This window comes from Tupaia chinensis, unplaced genomic scaffold, assembly GCF_000334495.1.
Source record: "Tupaia chinensis unplaced genomic scaffold, TupChi_1.0 Scaffold000061_1, whole genome shotgun sequence".
Taxonomy (NCBI): domain Eukaryota; kingdom Metazoa; phylum Chordata; class Mammalia; order Scandentia; family Tupaiidae; genus Tupaia; species Tupaia belangeri.
The window spans coordinates 2,111,557-2,124,862 of NW_006159519.1; the positions used below are offsets into that span (position 1 = coordinate 2,111,557).

Here is a 13,306-nt window from a genome sequence, read left to right on the forward strand (position 1 = left end):
TGTGGGGTGGGTGGGCAGGTGGACTGGACCGTCACTCTGGCCTCCCGTCCAGACAGGGGCTACTCAGGAGGGTCTGCCCTTTGAGTTCCAATGTTCTCGGTGCGCAGGGTGGAATCTCCAGCCATCCCCAGGATCCCTTGTGTCACCCCGGAGACCGTGGTGATCAGATCCGAAGAGCCAGAACAGGTAGGAGACCCCAGGTTCATCATTGCAGAGTGACTCGCTCAGAGCGTGAGTCCCTGGGATGGCGCAAGGCCCTGCGTACTGTGGGAATCCGGCCGTTGAAGGGCTCATGGCGAGTTCAGCGCTCTCCAGAGCCATGGCGCCCTGTGCATTCATGACCCTGTGCCATCGGTGTTCCCGTGATCCCAGACAGGAACAACACGCGTCTCAGCTCTAGGGTGTGTGAACCACCCCCAGCAGCCCGCCCTGAGACAGCCCAGGACCGACCCCAGAAGTCCTGGCTCCAAGGCCTGCATTCCCAGCCACAACCCTGTCGGGGCCGCTGGCCATGGTGCTGGAGAGGAAGCCCTCCCCGTCCACACCTACCTGCAGACACAGGAGCTCGGCGCGTCTCAGGGCCCTGCGCACCTTTTGTTTCACAGTCATAAAAAAAGACAGTGTCTGCCTCGCCTTCCTTCAGGAGGGGTCGGGGCTGGAAACATCAGCGCCGGGGGGGCTGGGGGTGCCAGAGGGCTGTGAGGCCTGATCTGTGGCGTCCCAGCACGGCACCTGAGTGTTCAGAAGGGAAAGGGGTGGTTTGAAGCCATCGGGTGTCCTAGCTCAGCTCGTGTCATCACCAGGACAGAGGCAAGGGTGTTCGGGGCTGCACCAGGCTTGCCCGAAAGCCCGAGAACCGAGCCGGGCGTGGCTGTTCTCAGGCTGGGGCTGGTCTCCCTCTGCCCCACAGGGCGAGGATGCCCTGGGCCAGGAAAACGCAGCCCAAGCACAGATGGGAATAAACTGAGAGGGCCCGGGGGCTCCCGTGAGCCCTGGTCAGCCTCTTGTCCCTATAGTTGCAGTGTCACTGTGGTGGGAGCCCCCACCCCCGTCACAGGTGAGGAAGCGGAAGCCCTGCAGGGACAGGGTCTTTGTGTCCACTCCTGTGCCTCAGGTGCCCGCAGGGCAGCGCTGGCCCAGAGCTGGGCAGCTTACAGGTGACCGTGCTGTGGAGAGGAAGCGGGCTGCCCGACAGAGCTCCCCACTGGGCATCGCTGTGGAGGAGGGTGGTGGCCGGCAGCAGCTGCAGTGGCATCCAGCCCAGGCCGGGCACTCGCTCCATCTGTCCCCAAGCTCAGTCCCAGGGCCCTGAGCTGAGCCACAGAGCAGCCGTGGGGGAGGGGAGCCACACTTCTTTGATTCCCAGGAAGGCCTTATCCCGGGCGGGTGTGCGAGAGCACTTTCCACGGGCCCCAGGAGGTGAAGGGACAGGCCACCTCCCCTGTCCTCCACAGGCATCCAAAGAGTACGACGAACACACACTCATCCCCAGCAGCCCAGCCACGGAGACCTCAGACAACATCAGCCCGGTGGCCAGCCCAGTCCACACGGGGTGAGTGGCACAGGGTCGGCCACTCCCGCCCGGCTCCCAGAGGGGCGTGGGTGCCAACGCTTTGTGCTGGCCCCTAGGTTCCTGGTGAGCTTCATGGTGGACGCCCGCGGGGGCTCCATGCGGGGCAGCCGCCACAACGGCCTGCGAGTGGTGATCCCGCCCCGCACCTGCGCGGCGCCCACGCGCATCACCTGCCGCCTGGTCAAGCCCCAGAAGCTGAGCACGCCGCCCCCGCTGGCTGAGGAGGAAGGCCTGGCCAGCAGGATCATCGCGCTGGGGCCCACAGGGGCCCAGTTCTTGAGGTGAGTGCCTTCCCGGGGCCCCTGCCACCCGGAGCCCCTTCCTGCCAGGACTCTCAGCCCCTTCCCTGCTTTTCCAAGACAATGAGGGGCCCACAGCCTTGGCGGAGCTTAGTGGTCACGTCCTGCTGTGACAGCAGGGACAGAGGGTGGGGGACGGAGCTCCTGGGGGTCCCCAGGGTGTGATTGTTCATGCACAACGGGGGCTCAGGAAGGCAGCCCTGCTTGCTGAGGGCCACTGGACTGTGGGCCCGGGCCTTACCCTCTCTGGGGCTCCTGGGCTCCCTCCTGAAGCCTGCTTTTGGGCACTGCGGGCAGTGGTGAGACAGGCCTCGAGCAGGGGACCCTGTTCGCCACCTCGGCCCCAGCCCCATGGGCTCTTCTCAGCCTGCTCTTAGAGTTCTCTGTAAATGGAGTCCTCACAGCCTTCCCCGAGGAAAGGCCTCATGGCCGTGTGTAGACCGAAGCTGAGGCCCGGGTGGGCAGGTCACCTGTCGGAACATCATGGGATCAGTCCAAGGGGCCCCCTCAGCTGGGCCTCGGCTGGGCCATGGGGACGGGAAGCCCGAGACATAAAGCTGAGCCCCACCCTTCCTGCCCAGGGCCTGCGGGTGGACCCTTCTCCCTCAGGCGCCGACTGCGCCCCCCCTGTGCTCCGCCCCCGGTGGGCGTGAGACCCCTGCCCCACCATCCACCCTGTCCCCCCAGCCCCGTGATTGTGGAGATCCCCCACTTCGCCTCCCATGGCCGCGGGGACCGCGAGCTTGTGGTTCTGAGGAGCGAGAACGGCTTGGTGTGGAAGGAGCACAAGAACCGCTACGGGGAGAGCTACCTGGACCAGATCCTCAACGGCATGGACGAGGGTAGGGGCCGGTGGGCCTCCGCGAGGGCAGGGCTGAGCTTGCACTTGGAGGGCCATCATAGCCCCGCAAGGCTGGGAGGCCCTGTGTGCCGCCCGCTGCGGGTCCCCAGAGCCGTCAGCCTGCAGCCTCATCGCCCTGGCTGGGGCTCCCTTGGGCCACCCCACTGCAGGACACCTGGGTGGGACAAGGAGGCGCAGTGTCCCCAGGACTGGCCAGGCCTGGCCGGGCATGACCTCAGGAGCCCGTGTGATTCCAGAGCTGGGGAGCCTGGAGGAGCTGGAGCGGAGGCGGGTGTGCCGCATCATCACCAACGACTTCCCCCTGTACTTCGTGATCATGTCGCGGCTCTGCCAGGACTACGACACCATCGGCCCGGAAGGGGGCTCCCTGAAGAGCAAGCTGGTGCCCCTGGTGCAGGCCACCTTCCCAGAAAACGCCGTCACCAAGAGAGTGAAGCTAGCTCTGCAGGTGACGCAGCCCTCCCCCTCGCCAGGCCCTGGGGAGGCCCCCTCTCCCCCAGGACATCCGGCGCTGGTGTCCAGGGCCTAGAGGTTCCACAGCACGGACTCGCCCTCGAGAGAGACGAGGGTGGGAGGATGAGCAGAGGCCCAGGACTGTCCAGCCAGAGCCGGGTGCTCAGCGGCACGCGTGGCCTCCTGAGATTGCCTTCACGCAGTCTGAGACATGCGCTTGTCCCGTGGAGGAGGAAAAGAAGGGGAAGGAAAAGGAGGAAGAGGAGAAGGGGCCCAGGAAGGAGGCCAGGCAGGAGCAGGCCCTGGGCCTTGGCCCTCTCCCCAGCCAGGCTGAGTGTCCCCTGGTACTTCATAGGCCCAGCCTGTCCCGGACGATCTGGTCACCAAACTGCTGGGCAACCAGGCCACATTCAGCCCTATTGTCACCGTGGAACCTCGGCGCCGGAAGTTCCACCGCCCCATCGGGCTTCGGATCCCACTCCCTCCTTCCTGGACAGACAACCCAAGGGACAGTGGGGAGGGGGACACCACCAGCCTGCGCCTGCTCTGCAGCGTCATCGGTGAGAGGCACCCCCTTGCCCCTGTCTTACTTCAGCAGCCGCAACTCTGGAGCACACGGAGTGGGGACGGGAGTGGGTGAAGTCAGCCATGCCTGCAGTTTCGTCAGCTTCCCTGGGGGCGGTGGAGGGCTGACCACCTGGGTAAATCCTGTGAGCCCAAGGAGAGGGGGCACTGAGGGGCGCTAGGAGAACCAGCGGACGAGCAGTGCTGCTCAGAGCCGCAGGCCCCACCTGTTTCCCCAAGTCCTGCACTTGCACACTCGGGCCTTCGCACCCGGGAGGGCTGTGTGTCCGCGCCCTGCAGGCCGGCCACCCCTACCCAGCCCCTTTCTGCTGGCATTGCAGGAGGCACAGACCAGGCCCAGTGGGAGGACATAACAGGAACGACCAAGCTCGTGTACGCCAACGAGTGTGCCAACTTCACCACCAACGTCTCCGCCAGGTGAGGCGAGGCCTAGCCCAGCCCGGCATCATGGGGGCCGCGCTGCCCCTGCAGGTCGTCTCCCCAGGCTCGAGTGCGCGGTCCCGTCACTGCCCCATCCATGTTGAGCACTGTGCAGGTGTGGCAGGGCTCCCGTCCGGATGCCCGGAACTCCGTGGGGCATTCCAGGACATGCCGTGCCACGACTTGCCCCGTTTTCAGGTTCTGGCTGTCGGACTGTCCCCGGACAGCTGAGGCTGTGAACTTCGCCACTCTGCTGTACAAAGAGCTCACGGCCGTGCCCTACATGGCCAAGTTCGTCATTTTCGCCAAGATGAATGACCCCCGAGAAGGGCGGCTGCGCTGCTACTGCATGACGGACGACAAAGTGGACAAGACCCTGGAGCAACACGAGAACTTCGTCGAGGTGGCCCGGAGCAGGGACATAGAGGTAGGGCCCCTGCAGCTCCTCCTGGCTCACCGGCGCTCCACGGCCTGGGCGATGGAAAGCCCCCTCTGTGTCTCTCTGATCCTGCTCTTGAGAAGAGGCCTCTTATAGAGAGGCTTCGCAGGAGGCGAGCCCCGGCGGCGGGCCTACCTTAGGGCGTAGGCCCAGGGCTCGCGATGACAGGAGCTGACGTCTGCACCAGGCGCTACTGAAGGTGCTTTGCCTGCAGAACCCCACTGAGCTCAGAACCGTGTGCACCTTTACGACCTCCTGGTTACTTACTAGGAACAAGAGACCGAGTTAGAGCTGCTCAGGAACTTGTCCAAGGTCACGTGACGAAGTTCGTGGTAGAGACAGGGCTTGCCCAAGTGTAATGACCCGGGAGCCCTCCCCTTACCTGCCCTGCCCAGTCTCGGGAGCACCTGGATGGGGATGCAGGAGAGGGCTGGAGGAATCCCGTGAGGAGCTGAGGCCTGGGTGTGACCCTGTTCCTGACCCCAGGACACCACTCGTGTCCAGGCGTGTCACAGGCCAGATATGTGCTGCAAGTGCGCCGTGTCTTCTGCGGGGAGGCTGAGGCCCTCTAGAAAGAGCACAGGGCTGGGTCCTGAGGCCGGTTCTAATCCAGCCTCAGGCACTGATGAGGCAAAGCAGCTCCTCTCTCCGGGCCTCGCTGTCCTCAGCTGTCCAGTGGGTTAGGGTAACTTCTCAGTGAAGGTATCATCGACACCACAGAGACCGTTCTGACCGGGGAGAGTGAAATAGAACTGGGTCTTTCTAGCACTTCTGGTGGACTCCGCGTTTTTGAACAGACATAGAGACAGATCCGGGTTTTCTCCAGCCGCCGTGCTGCAGTACCCTATGGGGCTCCAGACCCCTGGACGGCATGGCGTGGGCCTCGCCGGGGTTGTGTTTTTCCCGCCTCTCAGGGTGTCCTTCGAAAGAAGGGCACAGGCTCGTTCAACCTCCTCCTGGACAGGCCTTCTCCGGAACACAGCGGGGCCTCCCGCTGCAGCTGGGCTGTGTCCTGAGGAGGGAAGGCACCTGGGCCCTGCCGCCTGCCAAGCTGCCGGCTTTTCTCCCCTCCAGGTTTTGGAAGGAATGTCCCTGTTCGCCGAGCTCTCCGGGAACCTGGTACCCGTCAAAAAGGCTGCTCAGCAGAGGAGCTTCCACTTCCAGTCGTTCCGGGAGAACCGTCTGGCCATCCCCGTGAAGGTGCCCACGGCTTCCTCTTGCCCACCTCTTGGCTGGGTCTGGAAAGTTTGGGAGGCAGGACCAGCCACGGTGCAGCAGCAACACAGCGCTCACTGATGCTCAGGCCATATGGGAAGGTCCTGGGTTCGCAGCCCGAGGTCTCTAAGCATGCCAAACACACGTGCCTGTGACCTCGACTTGCAAGGCTGGGGGTGGATTGTGGCGTGCAGACCCTACTGGGGGGAGCCTCTCTCTCTCTCTCTTTCTCTCTCTCTCTCTTCCCCTCACTCATGGAAGAAATAAAAATAAACTTAAAAATATAAAATTCAGGGAAGCAGAAGTCGCCTGGAACCCTCTGGAAAGGCCCTGACTTCCTTCTGTGTAATCCCACACAGGTGAGGGACAGCAGTCGGGAGCCAGGAGGGTCCTTGTCGTTCCTGCGCAAGGCAATGAAGTACGAGGACGCCCAGCACATCCTCTGCCACCTGAACATCACCATGCCCCCCTGCACCAAGGTGAGTGGTCACCTGCCAAGGGCGGGCAAGACCCAGGCTCCCCTTGGGAGGCCCCAAGACAGACCCTAGGGCAGGCATTTTCGAAGGGCCACCTCCTGCTAAACGCTGCCTGGGAGGCCCTGAGGTGCGGAAGGGCTGGGGGCTCCTGCAGAAGTTGTGTTCTTGCCACCCGGCGGGGCACACATGCCCGGCCCGCTCTCCAGGGCTCCAGCCAGCTTTGGCCTGTGGCCTGGGGAGCTCATGTTAGAGTCGGGTCACACTGCTACCCGAGCGCTGCAGGACATGAGGCCTAGGAGAACCTGCCAGGCACCAGCTCGCTTCCCCTCCTGCGGCCTCTGTGGCCTGGAGCCGTGTGACAGTTGCTCAAGGTCCCGGCCAGGGCACCGCTTCTGTCAAGCCTCTCTGTCGTTTACTTGCTTATCTTCCCAGGGTGCTAGGCCCTCAGAGAAGGGACTCCTGTGTCCTCAGCCTCTGCAAACACCCAGGGCTGTGAGTTCAGCCGAGGAGTCTTGAGCAAGTATGTTCACCCCTCGCACCTCTGAGTGCCAGTCACCACTACGCTAGGCCCTCGGAGTGCTCATGCGTCCCCAGACGTCTCCATGGTTCTTGTTGTCGTCTCGCTGTGGCTGTTGTCGTTGTTTTAACCATTAGCCTTCCATGCTGAACTACAAAAGAAGCAAGGTCGTTCATACGTCCGGGGCTCGGTTCCCATCTCTCCCCAGGGGCGAGGGGGAGCCAGCATCTCAGGGTTTCCTGCAGCTGCCAGTCAGCGTCTGGGTGCTTTTCTGCAGGGCCCCAGTGGTGAGCCTTAGGGTGGTCTCAGAAACAGGCCTGGCGGGACCAGCAGTTAGCGTAATGGCTATGTCGCTGGACTCCCACGTAGTCGACCGCGGTTCGCGTCCCGGACCCCATGGCTTAAAACTCACGCCGGGCGCGTGTGCGTGCGTGCCCAAGATCCCAAGAGGAGAATGGAGGAGAAGGGATTGCAGTGTGACCATCCCCCCTGGGGGGTGATTTCTCGCTTTCTGTCTCTCTGTCTCTCTCTGTCTGGCTGGCAAGCACACACGCCCTATAGCAAAAACCACTTCTAAAAAAAAAAAGAAAAAAAGAAAAAGAAAGAAACAGGCCTGAGCAGAAAGGAACCCAAGAAGAAAAATTTAGTTCTGAGTTCAAACCGCAGTCCCACCATTTGCTCGCTGGGTAACCGTGGTCAAATTACGTAACTTCTCTGTGCCTGTGTCCTCATCGATGAAGTGAGAACGGTACTAGTGCCCACCTCAGAGGTCGGTGTGAACACGCAGCAGACCCTCGCATGTGCTGGGGCTGCACGCGTTAGCTGTCGTTATCATTGTTACTATTACCCTCGGAGTATGTGAGCCGCGCCGACCCCTCCACACTTTTGCCCTCTGTACTGGGCCCCCGCAGAAACGGAGCCGTTCGCCAGGACCGGGGTCCTCCTTCCTGCCCTCAGCGCTGCCCAGATCCCCTTCTCCGAGAAGGCGGGGACGGCCGAACCCAAGCCTGTCCTGTCTGTCTTCTGCAGGGAAGTGGAGCCGAGGACAGGAGAAGGACCCTGACGCCGCTGGCCCTGAGATACAGCGTCCTCAGCGAGTCCACCCTGGGTACGAGCACCACGACTGCAGCGCGGCGTCCTCCCCGCACGACTGCGGCTTCCCTCCCTCCAGGGCTGGGCTGCGGGTGTGGCTGGCTCAGCCAGTTCTGAGCACCTGACCCTTAGAATCCATCGGGCCTGCCTGTCAGGCGTGGTCCTGCCTGGGCCCTGGATGAAATCCCACCTTCTCCCCAGGCTTCCTCAGCGGGACAGACCGCGCGGACATGAAGATGGCCATCATCGCTGAGCACCTGGGCCTCAGCTGGGCGGGTGAGTGGGGCGCCCCCCAGCGGCGACCAGCCAGAGCGCGTCTGCTTGTGACCGTCCTGGGAAGGCCTGCTGTCTGAGCCGCACCCTCTGTGTGGTGGATGGGGGGTGCACGTCCCCTCTGCTCTCGGCTGCCTTTCCGGTAACAGGACTCAAGTTATGTCGTAAGAGATTCGAGAATTTACACAATTGAGCTCACCTTACAGCAGGGAAAACCGAGATCTCTCTACACTGAGTGTGGGGCTGTGCATCTAGGTAGTGACAGGCCCAGACAGCAGACAGACGCACACACGCCACCCGCTGCCTGCTGTGCACCTGCATTGCCTCTCCCCAGAGGCGGGCTTTGCGGAGGAAAAGCAGGGAAAGGGGCATGTCTTGGTGTCCCACACAGTCTCGCGCTGTCGCTGGCGGCGACAGAAGTCCTTCAAGGTCAGGACCCGGTGGGATCCCGCACGGAATGGGTAGACTGAGGCTCAGCAGCCCTTGAACTCAAGGCACCCTCCCCCATTTTTTTATTTTATTATTTATTTATTTTAAAGAGAGCTTTGCTGCAAGATGCATGAACTTGCTAGAGACACAGAGAGAAATTGAGAAATCACCCCCAGAGGGGATAGCCACATGGCCAATCCCTTCTCCTCCATTCTCCTCTCTGGATTCTGGGCACGCATGCACATGCACCCAGCATGAGTTCCAGGCCACCAGATCCAGGACTCAAACTGTGGTGGGCTACATGGGAGTCCAGTGCCTTGGCCACTGCACCACCTGCTCGCCCTCCTCCTTTTTATTTATTTATGAGAGGTTTTTGCTATAGGGCACGTGTGCTCACTGGAGAAACAGAGAGACAGAAAGCGAGAAATCACCCTCCAGGGGGATGGCCACGCCACAATCCCTTCTCTTTTATTTTCTTCGCAGGACTGTGGGCATGTACACACATGTACCCAGTGTGAGTTTTAAGTCACCAGGTCTGGGACTTGAACTGCTGTCGACTACCTGGGTGTCCAGCGACGTAACCATTACACTATCTGCTGGCCCCAGTTTTTAAAATGTATTTATCTGTTATCTCCATGAGAGAAAGAGAAAGCCAGGCACCCTGAAGAGGCTCCTTACGTTGTGACCCACCCCGACCCCAGCCCTCCTGGGGCATGGCACACGCAAGTGTGCACGGGTGGGTCCCGCATGGCAGAGCATGGCCCCCCACAGCGCCACTGTCCACCCCCCTGCTCTCGTCTGTGATGGTGTGTGCATGTGGACCCCCCTCTGCCACCTGCTCAGCACTGAGGCAGACTCACAAAGCCCAGCGGCAGCCGAGGGGCCACCTGAGGCTCGGGCTGCCTCTCCGTAAGCCTGTCTGCGGCTGTTCCTTGGGGTGGGGGTGTCAGTCTGTCTCTGTGTCTGCTGTGCATCTGTGTATGTGCACCTGCATGTGTATATATGCCTATGGGTGTATGTGTGTGTGTCTGCGAGTACGTGTGTAGTGTGTAGTGTGTATGTCTATATCTATGGGCGTGTGTGTGTCTTTGAGAGTATGTGCATAGGTCTGCATATTTGTGTGTGTATGCAGACGTCTGTGTGTGTGTGCCTGTGGGTATGTGTGCTTATATGTATATGTATGTCTGTGTGTACATGTTTCATGTATGTGTGTGCCTATGGGGCATGTGTCTGTGTGTGTGTGCGTGTGTGTATGCCTGTGTGTATATGTGAATCTGTGGGGGGTGTGCGTGTGCTGTATGTGCATGTCTGCCGGGGGGGTTATGTCTGTGTTTATGTATGTATTTGGGTGTGTGTGCGCATGTATCTGTATGTGCATGTCTGTGGGGGAGTGTCTGTATGTATGTGTGTACCTGTGTGTGTGTGTATATGTATACCTAGGGTCTGTACATGTGTGTCTGTACATCCACGTGCATGTGAGTGCCTGGGTGCATGTGTGTGTGCGTGTCTGTATATGTATACCTAGGGTCTGTACATGTGTGTCTGTACATCCACGTGCATGTGAGTGCCTGGGTGCATGTGTGTGTGCGTGTCTGTATATGTATACCTAGGGTCTGTACATGTGTGTCTGTACATCCACGTGCATGTGAGTGCCTGGGTGCATGTGTGTGTGCGTGTCTGTATATGTATACCTAGGGTCTGTACATGTGTGTCTGTACATCCACGTGCATGTGAGTGCCTGGGTGCATGTGTGTGTGCGTGTCTGTATATGTATACCTAGGGTCTGTACATGTGTGTCTGTACATCCACGTGCATGTGAGTGCCTGGGTGCATGTGTGTGTGCGTGTCTGTATATGTATACCTAGGGTCTGTACATGTGTGTCTGTACATCCACGTGCATGTGAGTGCCTGGGTGCATGTGTGTGTGCGTGTCTGTATATGTATGGCTGGGGTCTATACATGTGTGTCTGTACATCCACGTGCATGTGAGTGCCTGGACGTGTGTGTGTGCATGTCTGTGTGTCATGTCTGCGTGGGTCTGTGGTGTGCGTGTTCTGTCCCTCGTCACTGGAGTCAGACCTGGACGCCCTCTGCCCCCGATCCCCCTGTGGGAAGTAGCAATGGGGGTGGCCCTCAGGTTCTCCGCTCTGGATGTAAATGACGCCCCCCAAGAGGTGCAGCCTCTGGAATGTGCATCTGCTGTGGGGACTCCTGCTGGGAGGCGTGTCCCTGTGGTCCAGGCAGCTCCTGGCATCAGCAGACTCCTCCTCCCGGCGGGACTGACTTGTCCCGTGACCTGGGAGGTGGCCTTGCTCACTGCCGCCGTCCGTGTAAAGTGGAAGAAAGGGCATTCATCCACGCGCTCCGGGGACGCGCAGGTGTGGGTGCTCTGAGGGAGAAGTACCGAAGGGCGCTGCTCCCGGCCGCAGGCCCACCCCGGAAGCCCCCTCCAGCATCGCGCCATGAGCACCGGGTCACAGGCATGGAGCGTGGCTCACGTGTGGTCTTGCTTGTCCTGCAGAGCTGGCCCGGGAGCTGCAGTTCAGCGTGGAGGACATCAACAGGATCCGGGTGGAGAACCCCAACTCCCTGCTAGAGCAGAGCGTGGCCTTGCTGAACCTCTGGGTCCTGCGTGAGGGCAAGAACGCACAGAGTCAGTGTCGCCCCCTCCTCCCCCCTGGGAGAGGGCGCCCCCTGCAGGCCTGGCCAGCCCACTCCTCCCAGGCTAGGTCTTCATGCCTTCGTTCCAATCGTGGGGGTGGCCTTGAGACTGGCCCTCTCTCCCCCTCTGTCTTCTGCAGAGACACAGACATGCACACACACCTCTCATGGTCAGTAGGTCTCCGGGCAGTTCTGCCGGATCTCACGGAGTGCTGGCCTCGCTCCCTCTCCTGTCCTTGGCATAAGATAAAAAGTGCCCCCCTCGGTGACAGCATCTCGGCGGGTCTCTGAAGTCTCCCGTGGAGTTCTCCACCACATGAGTGTGGTCCTGAGGGCACCGCCTGTGCTCCCCACTCCCCTCCAGGCAGTTCTCTTCCCGAGCATCTTTGTCCCACAACGGGTAGCTTCGCCCAGCTCTCAGCCCCACCTCCAAAACACCAAGAGGAAGTAGGGTTTCCGCTGGCATCTCGGGCCAGCAGGCAGGGACCAAGAATTGTCGAAGGCCCAGTCGTTCTCATTTAGTGCCACTTCCATGAGCAAAGCCAACGGGAAACACAGCCTTCCTGTGCTTTCTCACTGGCCACCATGAGTGTTCACAGAGAGCTGTCGAACACCAAAACATGTCCTCTGTGATGGTTCTATCGCTGGACTCCCACGTAGTTGGCTGTGGTTCGAGTCCCAGACCCAGCAGCTTAAAACTAATGCTGGGTGCTTGTGTGTTTATGCCCAAAATCCCGAGGAGAATGGAGGAGAAGGGGTTGAGGTGTGACCATCACCCCTGAGAGGTGATTTCTTGCTTTCTGTCTGTCTGTCTCTCCAGCGAGCACATATGCCCTGTGGCAAAACTCTCGCTTAAAAAAAAGTGTTCTCCTAAGGGGCATATTCTCTGGATGCGGACCTAAGGGGGTGTCCCAGCCCCTGGGAGGGAGGCCCCCAACTCCCGCTCCCTTCTGCCCCGGGCTGAGGGCAGAGACCACCTACACCGTGCCCTGGCATGGGCTCAGGCTGTCCGCTCCCCTCCCCCACAGTGGAGAGCCTGTACGCCGCCCTGCGCAGCGTGGACCGCAGCGAGCTCGTGAACATGCTAGAGGGCTCCGGCCGGCACAGCCGCACCCTGAAGCCTGACCGGCGGCACACGGACCGCGACTACTCCTTGTCTCCCTCCCAGATGAATGGTGAGTGTCCCCGGGGGAGGTAAGGGCCGTGCTGGGCCAGCGTGCTGACCCCTTCCCACCACTTCACCCCTCCAAACCTTCTCTCCCTCCTGCTGGCGGGACCAGGAGGTCTGGTTGGCCCACAACCTGCTCCTCGTCCTGGGGAGAGCAGGGTGAGCGAGAGACAGGTCACCCACTGAGGAGAAGGCGGGCCTCCGCCACACTCTTGCCCTGTGACCATGCACAGAGCCACCCGCTGGCCCTTGTGAGCCAAGACAGGGTCCCAGTGGGGCCGGGTATATGGGAGAGAGCTTGAATCCGGGGCGCCGGCCAGACTCTGGTCCCTCCATGTCTGTGACTTTCTGCGGCATTCTCCCCAAGCCGTAGGTCCTCTTGGGGCATCCGTGTCCCCTTCTGTGAAGCAGTCAGTGACTGAGAGGCCAAGGGCATGGAGGTCTGGTCCGCACTCCGGTGCAGATCAGTGGGTGGTGGCCAGAGTCCAGCCGTGGCCCCGTGAGGCGCAGCTGTGGGCTCTGCCATGCAGTCTCCTTTCCGCTCCCTCTTCCTCACCCACCTTGGCCCCTCACTTTCACTCTTCCTGATGCGGCTCAGGGCTCAGGCAGCGGGGACCTGCGGTGTGACTGGCCCACGGAGAGCGCCCAGCAGGCCCGGCTCTGCCCCTGCCCACACTGCTTCCTCACACCTGCCGCCCTTGTAGCCACAGCGGGCACGGCCAGGCCTGGCAGAGCAGGCAGGGGGCTGCCTGTACCCCAGCACATGCCCCCCTCCAGCCAGCGGGCAGAGCAGGGACCCCACTGCGGTCTGGGCCTGTGTGAGGGGCTGGAGGCCACAGCGCCC

General features: G+C 61.2%; 1 protein-coding gene across 6 annotated transcripts in view; it reads left to right on the forward strand.

The window, feature by feature from the left end:
- Positions 1-13,306, forward strand: part of ANK1 (ankyrin 1) — a 135,575-nt gene that overhangs the window by 95,312 nt on the left and 26,957 nt on the right. For all 6 annotated transcript variants that reach the window (XM_027765466.1, XM_027765469.1, XM_027765474.1 and 3 more), the window contains 14 exons: positions 108-186; positions 1,455-1,552; positions 1,630-1,854; positions 2,560-2,714; positions 2,971-3,182; positions 3,543-3,747; positions 4,093-4,189; positions 4,391-4,619; positions 5,706-5,831; positions 6,206-6,325; positions 7,869-7,947; positions 8,133-8,207; positions 11,155-11,286; positions 12,323-12,469. In XM_027765466.1, coding sequence (XP_027621267.1) covers positions 108-186; positions 1,455-1,552; positions 1,630-1,854; positions 2,560-2,714; positions 2,971-3,182; positions 3,543-3,747; positions 4,093-4,189; positions 4,391-4,619; positions 5,706-5,831; positions 6,206-6,325; positions 7,869-7,947; positions 8,133-8,207; positions 11,155-11,286; positions 12,323-12,469 — 1,979 coding nt within the window. The remainder of the gene's footprint in view (positions 1-107; positions 187-1,454; positions 1,553-1,629; positions 1,855-2,559; positions 2,715-2,970; positions 3,183-3,542; positions 3,748-4,092; positions 4,190-4,390; positions 4,620-5,705; positions 5,832-6,205; positions 6,326-7,868; positions 7,948-8,132; positions 8,208-11,154; positions 11,287-12,322; positions 12,470-13,306) is intronic.